At 42.2% G+C, this 20577-nt stretch overlaps 1 protein-coding gene across 2 annotated transcripts in view; it reads left to right on the top strand.

Moving 5' to 3' along the window:
* The first annotated feature begins 276 nt into the window (after nucleotides 1–276).
* Nucleotides 277–20577, top strand: part of NAPEPLD (N-acyl phosphatidylethanolamine phospholipase D) — a 42833-nt gene continuing 22532 nt past the window's right edge. The window contains exons 1-2 of one of the 2 annotated variants that reach the window (XM_007467049.1): nucleotides 277–491; nucleotides 13760–14066. In XM_007467049.1, the coding sequence (XP_007467111.1) occupies nucleotides 277–491; nucleotides 13760–14066 (522 nt within the window). Of the gene's footprint in view, nucleotides 492–594; nucleotides 713–13759; nucleotides 14067–20577 lie in introns of those variants that run through there. The other variant, XM_007467050.1, reaches the window with a different exon arrangement.

Raw genomic sequence — 20577 nt, 5'->3', positions numbered from 1 at the left:
GAAAGGCATGGGCCCGGCCAGAAAGGGCAAAATGTGCCGCGGCGCCTCCTGTAACCAACAAGGCCTCGGCGCCGGGGCCTGGGAGGAGTGGGCGGCCATCTTGGTAAAGGCCTGAGCGGCGGCCGGCGCGGGGCTGACGCTGGCGGGGCTGCCAGATTCGAAGGACACAGTGAGTGAGTGACCGGGCAACGTGGAGCGGAATCTAGCTCGGCCAGGGCCCCGCGCGGCGTGGGGGCGCCCGGTGGGCCTCGGATGCGGCGCCGGCTCGCCCCCAGTATGGTGAGGCGGCGAGCGCTGAGGCGCTGCCTGCAGCTGTTAACGCCCTCGGCTGAACCGGCGCTGCGGCGCCGGGGGCGGAGGAACCCGGGCGCTGGCCACAGTCGCCCCTTACGCTGCGCTGGGGCGCTGTGTCCGGGGGCGCTGTGGCCCGTGGCCGAAGAGCAGCAGCAGAGGCGGCGGCAGCGCGCGCGCCTGACCGACCCTCGCGTCAGGTGAGCACACGCTCCATGCCCACTTCCCTGCCCACACCCCCCGCTAGCGCCCGCCTCCCTGCCCCCCGTCCCCCCCAGCTTGCTTCCTCTCGCTCTCTGGGTGGAACGGTCCGCACTCCCCAGCTTGGGGCTGCTTGGACTCTTCCGGGAGTAGAGCGGAATGTGGGTGGGTCCCTGCTCCTGAGCCCTGCCTCATCCCGGAGATGCTGCACTTGTGAGTGGCAGGGATTCGTTTGAATTTCCGCACCTCACGAGGTGCGGAGCCCGCATCTCAGAGGCTGCCTGGATGAAGAGCCACATGACTTTTTTCCCTTGGGAGAGTAGCCGTCTCTGGGATTTGTTATAAGGCCAATCTCCTCTGCAAATCACGAGGTTGCATCTTCACCGATTGGAATACATGTGGGTGTATTTTTTGGTTGTATGTAAATGAGTGGGTGGACAACTTCCTTGGAGCAATTTATTTCTGTTTCACCTGTAGTATTTATTTCTAAAAATCCGTTCCACCAGGTTTCTTCCGTTTTATCTTGAAAACTAACCATGGAATGGAAATGAAGAGCGAAAGATTGGAGCAAGGTGCGGCGAGGTGGTGGAAGCCGGCGCTTTCTTGAGTTTTCTGTTCGGTGGTCGTTTGTTTCTCAAATTGAATATTATTGCAGGCTTTTCAGACCAGGTATTCAGATAGTTTTTTTATTTTTCAGCTGTAATCCTGGTAGTTGAGATAAATACGCTTATACAGGCTCCTGAGTCTGAGATGCATCACATCTCAGTTGAACCTGGAAAATATTGAGTATGAGAAAAGTTAACCTTCAAAAAGTAGCTAGGTTTTCGTCCTTGTCTTTACTGCAGTTGTTCTATATATGTTGTAATATGACTCACCTGGTTTACTTTGGCTAATTAGCATCAAGTGTTTGCTATTTGATAATTCTGATTAAGTTATTGAGAAAGTCATTCCTGAGATACAGCTCTCTGGAAATTAAGAAATCATTTCCATCTTTGTTAAGAATGGATATCTAGCAGTTCCATTTCTATTTTCAGTTTCACTGGTTTTGATTTAGCCGCAGACGTCGATATCATTTAGAAAGAAGTTATGTAATCTTTAAAAAGATTACCTATTTCCCACAGTAGTCTGATTTTGTTGCAAGAAAATTTAGATCTGCTGGAGAAGAAATTTAGCGCCTGTTTAAAATGTAAGAGAGATATTGATTTCAATTCAAACGGTTTTAAGTTAAGTGAAGATATTGTCACAATTTTCAGATTTTATTTCATTACATTCTGCACGCTTTCCTGCTGCAAGAATTTCATGTCTCCAAGGGATGAAAATAGTGTATTTCTCATACTCTTATTTTTCTTCACAATTTCAAATTATATTGTACAGATTTCATATTGCAAAATTTAAATTTTAAATTAGTTAATTATAACTGATATTTTAATATAAGTATTCCGTCATCGGGTTTGGGTTTTGGTTATGCTTTAGATGATACAGTCATCCTGTATGAAAAGGGTATTATGTTACTTTATTAGTGAGCTTGGGAAATTTTTAAGAACATGTTGTCCGTGTTTGACAAAGTACTATTTGCCTTTAATTTTGTTGTTTCATTCTGCTTTTTCACTGTAGTGGTAGATAGCTGTAGTTATGTTACCGGGTTGGCGTGGGTAGTGTCAAAATAGCTTCAACCGAGGAGGTCACCGGAAGACCCGGACCAGCAATCTCGGTCCTTGGGATAGTATGCAAAGAATTGCAGACTACCACTTAGGGCTTAAGCACAAAGCAGAGTTTTATTAAAGCATAATTACACTCTCAGAGGGAGAGCGGGCTGTTTCTAAGAGGTGAAGCCAGGAGCTCCTGTGCAGGCTTAAGGGTGTTTATAAGGAGCGCTCTGCGAGGAGGCGGGGCGCAATCGTGGGTGAGTGGCAGGAGGTCATTATTTGATTGACAGCCCCGAGCTAGGTAACAAGTTCCTTATTGCGCATGCCCTTACCCTTGATTCGCTAAGAAAAGCCCAAGGGGGATGGCAAAGCCACCTGCAGATTTTATTATAATGATGGTATAATGAGTTTGGTTTACTCTAACACGCCTGTCTAGTCTGGGCACGCACAGCCCGGGGAAGTCCCCTTGTGTTACTGTGCTCCCTCTTTATCAGGATAAATTGCTCGCCACAAGACTATAGTTTCCCCCGTTCTGGGTGGAGTCAGGGGAGGGTCGTCAGATGGTCGGGGTGTAATTCCACTAGTCCCCTCTTTTCGCCACTGTCACCTCCTTGCTGCTAATGTCTAACTACCTAACAGATATAGTGGGTTTTCCCATTCCATTCTGCTCTTTTTTTGTAAATTAGAATATGGCTGTAGCTGAAGGACTGTGTTGATCTGGGCATTTTAGATTGAAATGCATACAAATAAAAAATGTTTTCGTTGAAGTATTACTACGGAAGTGGATTGAGCACATAATTAATGGTTAACGAGCCCCTTTATCCTGAAGGCCTGTGAGGGCATATGTAAAACTGGCATTAAAAAATCACCCATGTGATTTCCAGCATGAGAGTCAAGTAATGTGCTATTCTAACTGCTAGAATACCGAAAAATTCTGTCTATATCTATAGTGCTTTCATTGACTTGTCTTTTGACTTTAATAACCATTTATTGTGTATTTAAATTTTTTAATGCTTTATTTTTTAACACCTTTATTGGAGTATAATTGCTTTACAGTGGTTTGTTAATTTCTACCTTATAACAAAGTAAATATTTTATTAACAGACTTTTGTGACAGATTATGTATGAACTCATACATCCACAGGGGCAGTCTTGTTATGTCAGAGATAGTCTTTTGCCAACTCAGCTGGTTAAATAATGTATTATAACTTTATAATTTACAAAGCTCTTTCAAGTATTCTTGTATATATTTATATTTACTTTGGTTTTAGAGACGTACAATATGTGAGATTATTAATGCCCTTCCACCTATGAGGGAAACAGGAAACTGAGAGCCTGGGAGATTTTAGTAATTTACCCAGGGTTCCTTAGCACAACAGCCCTGGCCTTTGGCCCAATACGCGTATACACAGCTGCTGCTTATTAGAAAGGGGGGTACCAACTGAAGCGAAGGTAATAGTGGTTGGGATCAGCAAACTTTGGTCAGCATCACAGCCATAAGTTGCAGCCCTAAACCTGTTGGTTGTGCATGGTAAGTACCATTGGCTATGGGGGCACAGCTCTGGCATCTAGATGGATCAGCATAAATTCAGAAATGATTGAAAATCAACTCAGTATACGCCTGCTACCTAGAACAATTCACCTTTCCCCTCGGGGGCAGGAGATTTTCCTGTTTATCTAATTTGAGGGCCTTCCCAGATTTAAGGGACAGTAAAAAATGCCTGTAGACTTCTGTGCTCCTCTGTAATCTCTCAGTTATAAGAATGAAATGGTCAGAATATAGAAAAACCAAGCTTCCTCATTGTTCTGGCACCCCTTAAAATGGGCACTTGATTTGCTTAGAAAAGATCCTGTTGCTAGGAAAACTGGACGACAGCAATAATTTGTTTTGAAAGTTGTTTTCTGTATTTTGAAGGTCTTTCAAACTACAAAGATGTTCGTTTTCTTTTCAAGTTACTGTGTTCATTCCTTTGGCTTCTTTAAAGAGTTCATGCAAAGTACTACTATCTGTATTGTGCTATTCTGTGATTTAAGTAACTACTGATGGTTTAAAGAATGTCTGAGCTCGAAGTTCTTTTTTAAACTTGAGGCCAGTTTATCTGTTTATGAGCTAAACTAAGTGAAATACCCACCATGAGGTGAAATGTATCATTTATCTCCCCATGCTGACCACATGCTCTGTTGGTTCTAAGTGTTTCTAGGCATAACTCAGGTGAGAATATAGCTAATCAGCAGTCCAGGCTCCATCACCAGACAGAGCTGGACCCTTGGAGTGCCATGTACCTCTCTGCTCTGACTTGCTTCTCCTGTAAAAGAAAGGGGTCACAGTATGATGACTTGGGTCATGGAGCGTTCAAGTTAGAAAGGACCTTCGTATGGGCTGGCCCAACCCCTTAACTTACCGATTTCCTGTTTCAACTTTTTTTTTTTTTTTTTTTTGGCTGCGTTGGGTCTTTGCTGCTGTGCACAGGCTTTCTCTAGTTGCGGCGAGCGGGGGCTACTCTTCATTGTGGCGTGCGGGCTTCTCATGGCGGTGGCTTCTCGTTGCGGAGCATGGGCTCTAGGGCGTGCTGGCTTCAGTAGTTGTGGCTCACGGGTTCTAGAGCACAGGCTCAGTAGTTGTGGGACAGGGGCTTAGTTGCTCTGCTGCATGTGGGATCTTCCCGGACGAGGGCTCGAACCTGTGTCCCCTGCACTGGCAGGCAGATTCTTAGCTACTGTGCCACTAGGGAAGTCTCCCGTATTTCTACTCTTGCAAGAGTTTTTAGCCTCTCACGATGCCACAAAAGTGAAACGTCAAAATTAGATGTTTCCACCATTTCACAGAGATGAGGTACAGATCTTCCAGACTTACGATGGGGTTACATCTTCATAAACATGACTGAAGTTGAAAATATCATAATTTGAAAATGCATTTAATACACCTAACCTATCGGACATCATAGCTTAGCCTACTTTAAGCATGCTCTGAACACTTACATTAGTCTACAGTCTGACACAAAGCCTATTTTATAGGAAAGTGTTGTATATCCCATGTACTTTATTGAATACTATAGTAAAAGTGAAAAACAGAATGGTTGTAAGTGTATGGGTTGTTTACCCTGGTGATTGCTAGCCAGCGACCCCAGTCACCCACTGGGAGCTGCGACTTGCTGCCTCTGCCCAGCAAGGGAAGAGAGGATCTTTTGGTCCACATATTACTAGCCCAGGAAGAGATCGAAATTCTCAGTTTGAAGTAGTGTTTTAACCGAATGCGTATCGCTTTTGCACCATTGTAAAGTCAAAAAACCATAAGTTGGACCATTGTAAGTCGGGGACCGTTCGTACTTTAAAATTCTTACTGGAAAGTCCATTCCTTTCTTATTCTTTCCTCATATAGTGTCTCAATTTTATATGTAGATGAACTGTCCATCGTGTGTAAGTGTATGTGTGCCTTTTGGAGCCCATGTTTTAACTTGGTGAATGTGAATGCTGGAGCACGTATCGAATATCTTCACAGAAGAATTTGACATAAACGTCTGATGTTCTCGGCAACATTCTCTCGGTTAAGCATGATTATGTAGAGCTTTATAATTTCTTTTTGCTTAGCTGCCCAAATATCTTAAAATCATACTTTATAATAAAGCTCATCTCCAATTTAGTATACACTGCCCACATTTTAATACATTTTGTTGAAGGCATTACTATGCATATATATGGTACCCTGAGGCTGCAGGGTGATCAATCTTTCAGGTTTTCCCAGGACTGAGGGCATTCCCAGGATACAGGACTTTCAGTGCTAAAACTGGGAAAGCCCCAAGATGTTGATCCTCTTACCTGAAAGTGTCTCTTCATTGGACTTGATTAAAAATTCTTCCAGCTGAAAGGATAAAATGCCAGGTGGTTATATGCTGGATGAACTCAAAGGCATCTTTTCAAGGCAAGGAAAATATCTTCAAGGCCCCATGTATATTTTCTGTTTATATGACTGAAATATAGGACTAATTTATTATTATTTTCTGTGTAATTTTTTTTTTTTGCGGTATGCGGGCCTCTCACGGTCGTGGCCTCTCCCGTTGCGGAGCACAGGCTCCGGACGCGCAGGCTTAGCAGCCATGGCCCATGGGCCCAGCCGCTCCGCGGCATGTGGGATCTTCCCAGACCGGGGCACGAACCCGTGTTCCCTGCATCGGCAGGCGGACTCTCAACCACTGCGCCACCAGGGAAGCCCTTTTCTGTGTAATTTTAAATGAAAATAATTTAGCAATTAAATAGGATAGTTACATCATTTGAAATCGCCGTGTAATATTAAAAGGGCAATTAGAGGGCTTCCCTGGTGGTGCAGTGGTTAAGAATCCACCTGCCAGTGCAGGGGACACAGGTTCGAGCCCTGGTCTGGGAAGATCCCACATGCCACGGAGCAACTAAGCCTGTGCGCCACAACTACTGTGCCTGACTCTAGAAGCCCACGAGCCACAACTACTGAAGCCCGTGCGCCTAGACCCCGTGCTGTGCCACAAGAGAAGCCACTGTGATGAGAAGCCCGTGCACCGCAATGAAGAGTAGCCCCCACTCGCCGCAACGGAGACCCAACACAGCCAAAAAAATAATAATAAAATATAAATAAATAAGTACATTTATAAAAAGAAAAATAAGGGAACTGGTATTTATTGAGTGTCTACTAAGTGCTTTTTACTTTGAAAGGGGAGAAAAAAGCCATTAGAGAAAAAAGACATTGTTGAAAGCAAGAAAGGCTAGCCTTGTCACTGAGACCATACTGTTGGCTGTATGCAACTAACTTTAGAACCTAGGTATCTGTTTAAGATAAATTTATTGGATTTTCCATGCATATTCAACAAGATTAGGGGAAAGAGCATGGATTTTGGAGTCTGATCAACTTGGGTTGGATTTCCAGGTCCAACTGTTACCAGCTTTTTGACTTCAGGTAAACTATTAACCTCTGTGAACCTCTGGTATGTCGCGTGTGACGTGAGGATAATATCTACCTTGAGGGAATGTTGTGAGGATTAAATGAGATAATGAATGTGTATAAAATGTCTGACACATATAAGTGCTCAATAAACGATATACCTATAGTAGTCATGTGTGTTGCTCTGTGTACCCATGTTTGGGTTAGGAAGGCTCTATTTTTGGATGGTTACTTTGTGTGTTTTTATAGCTTCCCTAAACTTCCAAGTTATGGTCATTGTATCAGTTAGGATTAGTTTGGGGAGGTCCAGAGTTGCAAGGTCCAGTCTTGGTACATGGCCTCTGTCTGAAGTCCTAGTCGTCTATGCCATTCCTAGAAGTGGCCATGATACTCATGGCTCAAGATGGCTCCAGGCAGCAGGTTGCAGGAAGAATCCAGAATGCCTCCCTTTCCTATATAAGACTTCTGCTTCGATTGCATCGGCCATCCCTAGCTGGAAGGTGTGGAAATGTAGTCATTAACTGGTGCATAGCTACCCTAAGTAAAACTGGCGTTCTGTTACTGAGGAGAAAAGGGGGATTAGATTTTATGGTAGGCATCTTCTGGTCTCTACCACTTTGTCACCACTTTACCACCATAGAATTCAACTACTGAAGTATTCCCTAAGATTTTTCAATTTTTATCTCCATAATTAGTAGACTTAGAGGGAATGCCCTTTGTTGAATTTTGTCTCATTGTCCTTTGGTTACTTTTGCTTCTCCTGTAATTTTATTCCCAGCAGATTCTCTCAGAAACAATTAACTCTGTCTCAGTGAAGAGTGATTAGGATTTAAGCTCCTGTTCATTTATTCAGTCAATAAATAGTTATTGAGCACTCATGATGTACAGGCTGCTGTGGGTTATTATAGACAATGTCAGTTATTACTGAGTGTGGTTCCTTTTTTTTGGGTTTGGCTTATAGTTGGCATATAGTTGCTTGCAGTAGTCTCTTATGATCCTTTGTATTTCTGTAGTGTCCATTGTAACTTCTCCTTTTTCACTTCTTTTTTGTTCTTTTCTTTCTTTTTCTTTTTTGGCTGCACCATGCAGCGTGCGGGATCTTAGTTCCCCGACCAGGGATTGAACCCGTGCCCCCTGCATTGGGAGCATGGAGTCTTAACCACTGGACCACCAGGGAAGTCCCTCCTTTTTCATTTCTAATTTTATTGATTTGAGTCCTCTCCCTTTTTTTCTTGATGAGTCTGGCTAAAGGTTTATCTATTTTGTTTATCTTTTCAAAGAACCAGCTTCAAATTCTTTTATCTTTCCTGTTCTTTTATTTGTCTCTATTTTATTTATTTCTGCTCTGATCTTTATGATTTCTTTCCTTCTACTAACTTTGGGTTTTGTTTATTCTTCTTTCTCTAGTTGCTTTAGGTGTAAGTTTAGGTTATTTGAGATTTTTCTTGTTTCCTGAGGTAAGACTGTATTGCTATAACTTCCCTCTTAGAACTGCTTTTGCTATGTCACATAGGTTTTGAATCATCATGTTTTCACTGTCATTTGTCTCTAGGTATTTTTTGATTTCCTCAATGATCCATTGGTTGTTTAGTAACGTATTGTTTAGCCTCCACGTGTTTTTTTTTTACAGTTTTCTTTCTTTGTGATTAGTTTCTAATCTCATAGTGTTGTGGTCAGAGAAGATGCTTGATATGATTTCAATTTTCTTAGATTTACTGAGGCTCACTTTGTGGCCCAGCATGTGATCAATCCTGGAGAATGTTCCATGTGTACTCAAGAATGTGTATTCTGCTGCATTTGGATGGAATGTTCTATAAGTATCAATTAAGTCCATTGGTCGATTGTGTCGTTGAAGCCCTCTGTTTCCTTATTGATTTTCTGTCTGGATGATCTGGATTGTAGTTCTTCTTGCTTCTGGTGTCTGCCCTCTGGTGGGTGAAGTTGGTCCAGGGGCTTGTGCAGGCTTCCTGGTGGGAGAGACTGGTGCCTACCTGCTGGTGGTTGGAGCTGGGTCTAAGTCCCTCTGGCCGGCAGGGCTGTGTCAAGGGATGTGTTTATAGGCGGCTGTGGGGTCAGGACGACTTTAAGCTGCCCGTCTGCTGATGGGTGGGGCTGTGTTCCCACCCTATTGGTTGTTTGGCCTGAGGCATCCCAGCGCTGGATTCTGCAGGCTGTTGCTGGGGCCGGGTCTCTGTGCCAAAATGGCGACCTCCACGGGAGCTCACGCTGTTGAATATTTCCTGGGGCCTCCGTCACCAGTGTCCTTGCCCTCACAGTGAGCCACAGCCGACCCCGTCTCCCCAGGAGACCCTCCAAGACCCGCAGGTAGGTCTGGCCCAGGCTTCTATGGAGTCACTGCTTTGCCGTGGGTCCCAGTGCACATGAAACCTTGTGTGCACCCTCGAAGAGTAGAGTCTCTGTTTCCCCCGGGAGTGTGTGGCTCCTGCACTCAAGCCCCACTGGCCTTCAAAGCCAAATGCTCTGGGGGCTCCTCCTGCCGATGCCAGACCCCCAGGCTGGGGAACCTGACATGGGGCTTAGAGCTCTCTCTTCTGTTGAAGACCCTCTGTGATACAGTAATTTTCCAGTTTGGGTTGCCCACCTGGCGGGTATGGGATTTGATTATATGGTGAAAGCACCCCTCCTACCGTCTTGTTGTGGCTGCTTCTTTGTCTTTGGGTATAGAATATCTTTTTGTAGGTTCGAGTCTTTTTGTCAATGGTGGTTCAGCAGTGAGTTGTGATTTTGGTGTTTTCATGAGAGGAGATGAGCTCAAGTCCTTCTGCTCCGCCATCTTGTCTCCTGCCTATGAATTCACAATTTAATATTTGCTCTCCTATATTTAGTAAAGAAAAGGGTCGTTTTAATACACTGCTAGATTACATAGCTAATGAAACTATTTCAGTTCATTGAAATATCTGCACAGGGCTTTGCAGGTTAAAATTAAACTGTCCTCCCCTCCCTTCGCATGCAGTACAGATTTCCCTTGAGAATGGTGTTAACCCCACAGGCATTTAGGAGACTGATGGGAGGGCAGATGTGTCCCAAGCATGGGAAGTACACTGGATAATAAATAAAAGAGAGAATGTTCTGTGGGAGTTACGTGCACAGCATGCATCGGCAAAGAAAATACTGCTTTGTTTTTCCGTGAATTTCATTTTTAACTCAGTTTATTGACTGAACCAGTTTTGCTAAAAAGCTAAAGGAAAGCAAAGCAAACAGAAACTTAATATATAGTACCTAGGAGCACACTATAAAACGGTGTATTTCATCAGTTTTAAGACAGACATTTTATTCCGATTTTAACACCAACCCATATCAGGATGAATCATACAGTACATGACATAATTATAGTTGATAACATTTTAACTTAGTGGCACATAAAATAACTGCCTTATAAATTCATGGTGTCTTAAATTGGATGAAAATCAGTATAACGTAAAGATCTTCATCAAGTTTTGAACCTCCTTTTGAAACACAGTTTATGGATAGTGTACTTGTAATCATGAGTATGCCCCTCCCCTCGCGCTTAGTGTTGGCCTGAAGTCAAGGCAGAGTTTTCATTTAACGTTGTTAACTTTGGAGACAGATACATGACAAGAAATAATTGGGAAATCTGCCACATTTAAATAAGGAAACACCAGCCTTGATATGTTAAGCTAGACATGTTTTCTGAATCTGCAAAGCTGAAAGCTAGTTAACGTAGCAGGATCCAGTCTTCCTTAGTTCTAGTTTTCCTGTCATTTTATCTTTGGTATTTAAGGATGACCTTTGTGAGATTGTTGCTGTATCCACTACGGAGTGACCAGAAGAGTGATGTTTGATGCGGAGCCTTCTCATGACCCAGCCCTCAGGCAGGCTTGGTACGTCTCCACGAGCTGATGCTCCCTTGGTCACGGGACCACCTGTTGACAGAGCCCATCATTGTGCACATTCACCAGCCAGAGTTCTCGTACTTTTCCTCCAAAAGAATGAGTCCAGGTTGTCACAGTTCAGGTTATGTCTTTCTGGTTCCTTCCCATCATCTCACACTTAGAGTGCATAGTGTGAAATGGTGCATCATAGTGCCAGCATTTTGTGTTGTTCTGAACAAATTTTGTGGTCATACATAATCCTGTTAGTATCGATGTGCGTATTGCTAGTCCCTCCTCCCACCCCAAGGATATTTTAAAAAATCATGTGCAAAAGCCCTGTGATGGCAAGGTGGCCCTGAGGCGGGAGCATGATGCATTTGAAGAAATAGATGAAGGGCCTGTGTTTGGAACAGAGGAGAGTGTGGGCGGGGCTAGAAATACACACCCTCATGGACCATCTTACTGACCTTTGCCCTCATTCTGAGAGTAAAGGGCATCCTCTGGAGGTTCCCCCCCCCTCCTTTTTTTTTTAAATCAGATTTGCCTGTAAAAAGCTCACTCCTGAAGTCTGGATTTTGTGTGTGTTGCAGCTGGGGTATCCACCTCGACTCTCACAAGCCTCTCTTGCTTCTTATGTCCCAGGTACACTAGACAACTAGATGTTGTCTGAAAACCCTGCATTGACTTTTTGGTGTGGTTTTGAATCAGAGTGCCCTTTTCTTTTTTCCCCCTTATTTCTTGATTGTTTAAAACAATGAGCCAATACTTTATTATATATTTGGTAGAATTATTACATATGTGTGTTTATATGTATATGAATATTTATGTCTGTGTGTAACAAATGCAAACAATCTCACAAACTTTATCATCACAAGGGGCGGCGTGAGGTCAGCTCTGCCATCGAACATTATCTTGTCCAGAAGGGACTTAAACTCTTTAAACCTGTGTATTTTCATCTGTTAAGTGAAGTAAGGTTTAAATGGCTGGTCTTTGAAGGCCTCGGCCTGAATGTAATTGTGACCCAGGTAAAGCCATTCTATAAGAGGAACTGAGATAACTCTCCCAGATCCATTGCTTTCTAATAGAATTTAATTTAGATGGTTTAGGGAAAAAAGAATTAGCCCTTGGGTGAGTGGCAAGCATTTTACATACATTATTATGTCCTTGAATCCTTTGAAACCCCACTTAAGATAAGTAGGTATTTTACAGATGAGACAGTTGAGGACTAGAAAGGTTAAGTCATTTGCCCAAGACATAAAACTAGTTAGACTGCCTTAGCTGTCAGGCTGTCCCACTAACAGCTGTGCCTAAGCAGCAGTGGGTGCTTAGCTTTTGTGAGCTGTGGTTTTTTAACACCTGTTTTTCTCCAGATCATAGACTATTTACTCTAGAAAGTTTGGGGGAAAAAAAGTTCTGGTTGAGTGTACGTGTATGTGCACTTCATCCTGGGGTTTGAGTTATTTCCCTTTCTTCCTGGGTAATATTTCTATTTAAACAGCTCTGTAGTCAAAAAATAATACTTGTTTCTCTGTTATTGTGCTTATTTTTCTTGGGGTTATAAAGAGTATTGTGTATACACAATACACTTAAACAAACGTTTGCTTTCTGTTTAGTTTAACAGAATAGGAAAGAGATGAAATTCATGGAAGAAGAATGTATATTCTTACTGCACTGTTTCTCACTTTCATGTGGCTGGAATCCTGTATAGTTCAAAAGCAAGGATTTCAGTGCCTTGAGTTAAGTGGTGTACGTGGGCGTAGGAGCAGTAAAGAAAAGGGCAGCAGCAACCCCTCACGTTTGTTGAGCTGATGTATATGATGCATGTGACGATGTGCATTCATGTATGTTACATTTGCTATATACATTTTACATACGTGTTCTTAGTGCTTTACTTGCATTTGCTTTTTCAGTCCTCTCAATAACCCTTTGGAGGCAGGTAGTATTATTATCTCCATTTTACAGATGAAGAAATCAAGGCACAGAGAGGATAGGACACTTGCCTAAGGTCACAGAGCTAGGTTACATGCGCAGTTCTACATCTGAGTTAATTCAAATTTGTATTGTTAACCACTTAAATACATTATTGAAATGTTTCTCAACTAATGTGCATCTCCTTTCTGGGGATTTGGACTCATTGTACTTTTTGGGGGGCATTAGTAACAGATTGTCTACAAAGTAAAAATAACTAGGCCTAATGGGGTTGTATGTAAGTCATTTGAATTACTGAAGTATCTTGGAGGAACTAAGACGATCCTTATTATGTTATTAACAATAATACTTTAAAACGAAGGTATGAAAGTATTACAGATTCATGAAGGTGCTTTTTTCTACAGAATGTCATTGAAATGGAAAATTTTCATATGTTTAAATGCTGGCTGGTAGAGTAGATTTGTTTTGAATTATAGCACATAAGGAATTTTTTTTTTTTTTTTTGCGGTACGCGGGCCTCTCACTGTTGTGGCCTCTCCCGTTGCGGAGCGCAGGCTCCGGACGCGCAGGCTCAGTGGCCATGACTCACGGGCCCAGCCGCTCTGAGGCATGTGGGATCTTCCCAGACTGGGGCACGAACCCATGTCCCTTGCATCGGCAGGTGGACTCTCAACCACTGCGCCACCAGGGAAGCCCCACATAAGGAATTTTTTAAAGGTTTGGCAGTAATAAGTAAAGCAAACACCTTTTCTATTTAGCAAGCAGTAATCCTGCATTCTAAAATTGTATTTTGCAGGAAGAAAGTTTGAGCCTAATAGAGACATTGTTATAAGTTTGAGGAAATTTTTATTGGTTAAGAAATAATACTACGTGTATGTTTCAATGTCTGTATGTTAAACTCAGTATATTCCCCCTCCCCCTTTTTTTAGCTCTTCACGAAAGGACATGGATGAAAATGAAAGCAACCAGTCCCTGAGGACAAGTTGCCAATATCCTAAAGAAGCAGTAAGAAAGCGCCAAAATTCACGGAATTCTGGAGGAAGTGATTCTTCTAGGTTTTCCAGGAAGAGTTTCAAACTGGATTACAGACTAGAAGAAGATGTAACTAAATCAAAGAAAGGAAAGGATGGGAGATTTGTTAACCCTTGGCCAACATGGAAAAATCCCTCTATTCCAAATGTTCTCAGATGGCTGATGATGGAAAAAGATCACAGCAGCGTTCCATGCTCCAAAGAGGTAGCATCTGGCTTTTTGAGTGCTGCGCATTTGCTCTTAATATATGTATTACTTAACGTTGCTGTGAATTGTATTATGACACTCCAGTTAGCTAATTCAGCCTTTTTGTATGATAAGGTTCTGGGGAGATGACATGAATAAGGTGCCTTCAAGTTCACAGGTGAGCAGCACAGTACATGTGTGAATAACCAGCTCTGATCCAGTGGCAACTAGAAGTAGGAACGGATGTCTTAAAAATATAGGAAAGGATGCAATTAATTCTGACTGGTGGGATTGGAAATGGCTTTACAGAGGAGATGATATTTGAGCTGGGCCTAGAAAGATAAAAACTATTTGGCAGTGGTTTTCCAGGTGGATGATGGGTGTGAGGAAGGTCACAGAGGTGAGAAAGTGCATGGCATGTTCTAGAAAGTAGTAACCTGTGTTTTGGAATATGAGTTATAAGGGTTAAGCCTGGAGCGCTTGGCTCTTCATCCTTGGAAAAAGCAGCTGAAGTTATAAAAGAAATCGTTAGATAACCTTCCACTCCTTTAAAAATTGGGAATAGGTTACTGGGCTTTTCAATATGCTAGTTATACTTAGGATGAGACTATTAACCTTTGGCCTATGGTTTATGAGATGAGTGAGATTTCACTTCAGCAGGGAGTTGCTGGCTCAGTGGTGGTGGTGTTAGATCGTTTACCTTAGTAAGCGTGTCCATTTTTCTTTAAAGGATGTGAGATTTAAAAAAACCCCAAAGACCCATATTGTCACTTTGATGCTAGGGAATGTTCATAGTATTAATCCTAGTTAACAGAATTGAGGAACATGAATAATATTTTCTCAGCACTGTTTAAGAATGAGTCAGAACAGGGCCTCCCTGGTGGCGCAGTGGTTGGGAGTCCGCCTGCCGATGCAGGGGATACGGGGGGATATATTGCATACTTATGAATTATTTTTATATCTATTATGGTTTTCTGTAATTCAGGATCTAGTGATTTTCTTTTGGTTTTACCTTCCATTGCTTAGCCTAGTCTAAAAAAAAAAAAAAAAAAAGGAATGAGTCAGAATATTAATAGATAAAACCTTAGTGTATGTTTCAACTTTGTGGATGGGAGGAACAAGAAAATTTTATGTCTTCTGGAGAACCTGGGATGAAGAGAAACATGGAGTCAAGCTGTGAGAAGGGTTTAGGGTAGGAGGCCAAGATGGGTAGGTTACCTGTTTGGTAAAAATTCCTTCCTGGTTTTTGGGCCACAGTTTCTAAAAATACAGAAGTAGTAATGGTGTCTTTAGTTTTCTTTCATTTCAAACAGGAAAGTGAGTGACCACATGAAGGTGGAAATACATCTCTGAACTCTGATGATTTGGAGATATTGAAGAAACTGGGTTCAATTTCTGAGAACTCACCAGGCCAGTTGTTCTTAAACTCCACTATTCTAGGTGCTAGAGATAGAGCCATGAAAAAGCAGAAAGACAAGGGCTTCCCTGGTGGCGCAGTGGTTGAGAGTCCGCCTGCCGATGCAGGGGACACGGGTTCGTGCCCCGGTCCAGGAGCGGCTGGGCCTGTGAGCCATAGCCTGCACGTCTGGAGCCTGTGCTCCGCAACAGGAGAGGCCACAACAGTGAGAGGCCCGCATACCACAAAAAAAAAAAAAAAAAAAAAAAAAAGGCAGAAAGATAGCCGGGCCTCATTGGGCCTTCGGTTTAATGGAAGTGAGACAATAAACAGATAAGAAAATGATGTGGGATACTGAAAGATGATTGGTGCTTTGAGGAATAATGAGGCAGAAAAGGAAGTTGGGGGGTGGGAGCTGAATTCTTTAATGAAGTGTAAGCTTGCTTTTTTTTTTTTAAAGGCAGGCGTTCTTTATTTTTCTTTGCTTTTTATTTTAATTTTTATTTTATATTGGAGTATAGTTGATATACAGTGTGGTGTTAGTTTCAGATGTACAGCTAAGTGATTCAGTTGTACATACACATGTATCTATTCTTTTTCAAATTCTTTTCCCATTTAGGGTATTACCTAAATGTCGAGTACAGTTCCCTGTGCTAAACAGAAGGTCCTTGTTGATTATCTGTTTTATATACTAGTGGGTATATGTTAATTGTGAACTCCTAATTTATCCCTACCAGCCATGTTTCCACCCACCCCCGGCAGCTGTAAGTTGGCGTTCAAAGTCTGTGAGTATGTTTCTGTTTTGCAAATAAGTTCATTTGTATCATTTTCACCCTTAGACTCTACCTTCAGGCTATATCAGATGACATTTGTCTTTCTGTGTCTGGCTACTTCACTTGATGTGATTATTGCCAGGTCCAGCCAGTTGCTGCAAATGGTGTTGTTTCATTCTTTTTTATGGCTAATATTCCCTTGTATACATGTACCACATCTTTATGCATTCATCTGCTGGTGGACAATTTGGTGGCTTCCACAACTTGGCTGTTGAAAATAGCCCTGCAATGAACGTTGGGGTGCATGTGTCTTTCCAAAGTACGGTTTTCTCTGGATATATGCCCAGGAGTGGGATTGCTGGATCATATGGTAGATTTATTTTAGTTTTTTAAGGAACCTTCATACTGATCTGCATAGTGGCTGTTACCAGTTTATGTTCCCACCAACAGCATAGGAGCGTTCCTTTTCTGTACGTGGATTTGCTGTTTGTTGACTTTTTAATGATGTCCATTGTAACTGGTACGAGGTAATACCTCCTTGTAGTTTTGATGTGCTGTGATAATGAGCGATGTTAAGCATCTTTTCATGTGCTTTAAAAAACAAAACAAAACAAAACAAGAAAAAACCTCGTGAGTAATATTTACCTCCTGAAATGGGCTTATTGAAAGTCGGCTCTCTTTTTTTTTTTTTTGCGGTACGCGGGCCTCTCGCTGTCGGGGCCTCTCCCGTTGCAGAGCACAGGCTCCGGATGCGCAGGCTCAGCAGCCATGGCTCATGGGCCCAGCCGCTCCGCGGCATGTGGGATCTTCCCAGACCGGGGTACGAACACTTGTCCCTTGCATCGGCAGGCGGACTCAACCACTGCGCCACCAGGGAAGCCCTCGGCTCTGTTTTGAATTCTCTTTCGATTCACCTACCACACTACATTTCTAGAGGGCATTGTTCATTTAAGCCTCACAGGCCTTGTGAATGTGAAGTGCCCATAAACGCTGGTTTTAAAGTTGTCATTCCAGGAAACAAGGCAGCAGCATTTCTGGTTGCCGAACTCTGGTTACTTGGGCAATGAGAGGCTTAGGGAAAGTCCTGCTGCTGGGTTTTAAATGAGTGGAATGTGCCAGAACAGACACCCAAGGACTTGTGTCTCAATACTTCCACCCCCTGGGACAAATCCCAATCCCTGCCAAAGCGCTATGCTGAGGGTGCTGGCATCCGTAGGTGGGGTGACTCTGCGGAAGGAGGTTGGAGGTGGGAACCCCAGCACCAGGAGACGTGGGGACCAGGTGACTTTTCAGAGCTCTTCTGGCCCAGAGGGTCCACCATCCTTTGGCTGCACTAGGCTTGGCCTTGCTGTCAGAGGTCCATCGTGGATCTGGAGATTGTGGTCCATCCCTAAGGGATCAGGCACTGCAGGTCCAAGGAGAGCTCATTTGCTGGCACATCCTTCCCAGCTTCCTAACCCCCATGACATCCAGCCTTTGGAAACCAAGGCTGCTCGGGCTCCAGGGATGTGAAGCTGCCTGGGTCCTAAGGCCCGAGGACAATGTTGTAGGCATTTTGTTTTTGTTTTTGTTTTTTTTTCTAATTTAACATTTAGTTTATATTGGAGTATAGTGGCTTTGCAGTGTTGTGTTTGTTTTAGCTTTATGCAGCTTGATTCAGGTAAACAGAGACACATATCTACTCTTTTTCGGACCCTTCCTATATAAGTTCTTTCAGATTGTTGAGTAGCATTCCCTGTGTTAGACAGTAGATCCTTGTTGATGATCTGTTTTATGGATATTAGTATGCAGATGTTAATCCCAACCTCCTAAGGTATTCCTCCAGCCCCACCTTTCCCCTTTGGTAACCATATGTTCGTTTTCTAAGTCTGCGAGTCTGTTTCTGTTTTGTAAATTTGGTTATTTGTATCAAGTTTTAGATATCACCTGTAGGTGATATCATATGCTATTTGTCTTTCTCTGTCTGGCTTATTTCACTTAGTATTGTCACCTTCAGGTCCATCCATGTTGCTGCAAATGGCATTATTCTTTTTATGGGTGAGTAATAACCTTTTTATGTTCCCCATCTTTTTTATCCAGTCCTCTGTCAATGGATATTTTGGTTGCTTCCATTTCGTTGCTATCTTAAATAGTGGTGCAATGACTTTTGGAGTGTATGTGTCTTTTCAAATATGTTTTTTCCAGATATACACCTAGTAGTGGGATTGCTGGATCATGTGGTCCCTCAAACTTAATATTTTATGGAACCTCTATATTGTTCTCCATAGTGGCTGTTACTGGGGTACATTTGCATCAACAGCCTAGGAGGATTTCCTTTTCTCCATGCTCTCTTCAGCATGTATTGCTTATTGACCTTGGATGATGGTCATTTTGCCTGGTAGTATGTGATACCTCATTGTAGTTTTGATTTTCATGTCTGTAATAATTAGGAATTTTAACATCTTTTCATGTGATTTTTTTTCATCTCTATGTGTTCTTTGGAGATTGTCAAATTTAGATCATCTTCCCCGTTTTTTTTTTTTTGCCGTATGCAGGCCTCTCACTGTTGTGGCTTCTCCCGTTGTGGAGCACAGGCTCCGGACGCGCAGGCTCAGTGGGCATCGCTCACGGGCCCAGCTGCTCCGCGGCATGTGGGATCTTCCCGGACCGGGGCACGAACCCATGTCCCCTGCATCGGCAGGCGGACTCTCAGCTGCTGCGCCACCAGGGAAGCCCCTTGAGTTCTTTTTTATGTATGGTGTTAGAGAATGTTCTTGTTTTACTCTTTTACATGCAGTTTTCCAGTTTTCCCAGCACCACTTATTGAAGTGACTGTCTTTTCTCCATTGTATAGTCTTGCCTCCTTTGGTAGATTAATTGGTGCTTGAGTTCACTTCTGGTTTTGCTCTTCTTTTCTATTTATTTATGTTTCTGGTTTTGTGCTAGTACCATACTTTTGATGACTGTAACTTTGTAGTATAGTCTGAAGTCAGGGAGTCTGATTCATCCATCTCTGTTTTTCTTTCTAAGGATTGGTTTTTATATTCTCGGTCTTTTTTGTTTCCATACAAATTTAAAAAATTTTTTGTCCACGTTCTGTGAAAAATGCCATTTGCAATTTGATTGCGATTGCATTGAATCTGTAGATTGCCTTTGGTATTATAGTGATTTTGACACTACTGATGGTTCTAATCCAACAACATGGTATATTTTTCCATCTGTTTTTGTCATTTTCGATTTCTTTCATCAACATCTTATAGTTTTAAGAGTACAGGTCTTTAACCTCCATAGGTTGGTTTATTCCTAGGTAGTTTATTCTTTTTGGTGCGATGGTATATGTGATCGTTTCTTTAATTTGTCTTTCTGATCTTTCATTTTTAGTGTTAGTAATGCAAGAAGTTTCTGTGTATTGATTTTGTATCCTGCAGTTTACTGAATTCATAGATGAGCTCTAGTAGTTTTCTGGTGGCATCTTTAGGATTCTCTATGTATAGTATCATGTCATCTGCAAACAGTGGCAGTTGTACTTCTTCCTTTCCAGTTTGGATTCCTTTTATTTCTTTTTCTTCTCTGATTGCCGTTGTTAGGAATTCCAAAACTATGTTGAATAAAAGTGGCAAGAGTCGACATCCTTGTCTTTTTCCTGATCTTGGGGGAAATGCTTTCAGCTTTTACTGTTGAGAATGCTGTTAGCTGTGCGTTTGTCATATATGGCCTTTATTAATGTTTAGGTAGGTTTCCTCTATGACCACTTTCTGGAGAGTTTTTATCGTAAATGGGTGTTGAATTTTGTCAAACGTTTCCTGCATCTATTCAGATGATCATATGGTTTTTATTCTTCAGTTTGTTTATGTGGTATATCACAGTGATTGATTTGCAGATACTGAAGATCCTTGCATCCCTGGGATAAATACCACTTGATCATATTGAGTGATGTTTTTAATGGATTGTTAGATTCAGTTTGATAGTATTTTGTTGAGGATTTTTGCAACTATGTTTTTCAGTGATATTGGCCTGTAATTTTCTGTTTTGTAGTATCTTTTTCTGATTTTGGTATCAGGGTGATTGTGGCTTATGAGTGGTTCTTAAACTCCACTTTTGTAGGTGCAAGAGATACAGCCATGAACAAGGCAGAAAGGAAGCCTGGCCTCCTTGGAAGTTAGGTTTATTGGAAGAGAGACAGTAGTCAAGTAAATGATATGGAATATTGAAAGATGATTAGTGCTTTGAGGAATAATAAGTCAGAAAAGGAAGGAAAAGGGAATAATAAGGCAGAAAAGGAAGATGTTTAGTTCTTTGAGAAATATTAAGGCAGAAAAGGGTGAGAACTGCATTCTTTAATGAAGTGTAAGCTTTTTTTTTTTTTTTTTTTTTTTTTTTT

This window comes from Lipotes vexillifer, unplaced genomic scaffold (assembly GCF_000442215.2).
Source record: "Lipotes vexillifer unplaced genomic scaffold, Lipotes_vexillifer_v1.1 scaffold450, whole genome shotgun sequence".
Taxonomy (NCBI): Eukaryota; Metazoa; Chordata; class Mammalia; order Artiodactyla; family Lipotidae; genus Lipotes; species Lipotes vexillifer.
This window is presented reverse-complemented; position numbering and strand designations above follow the sequence as displayed.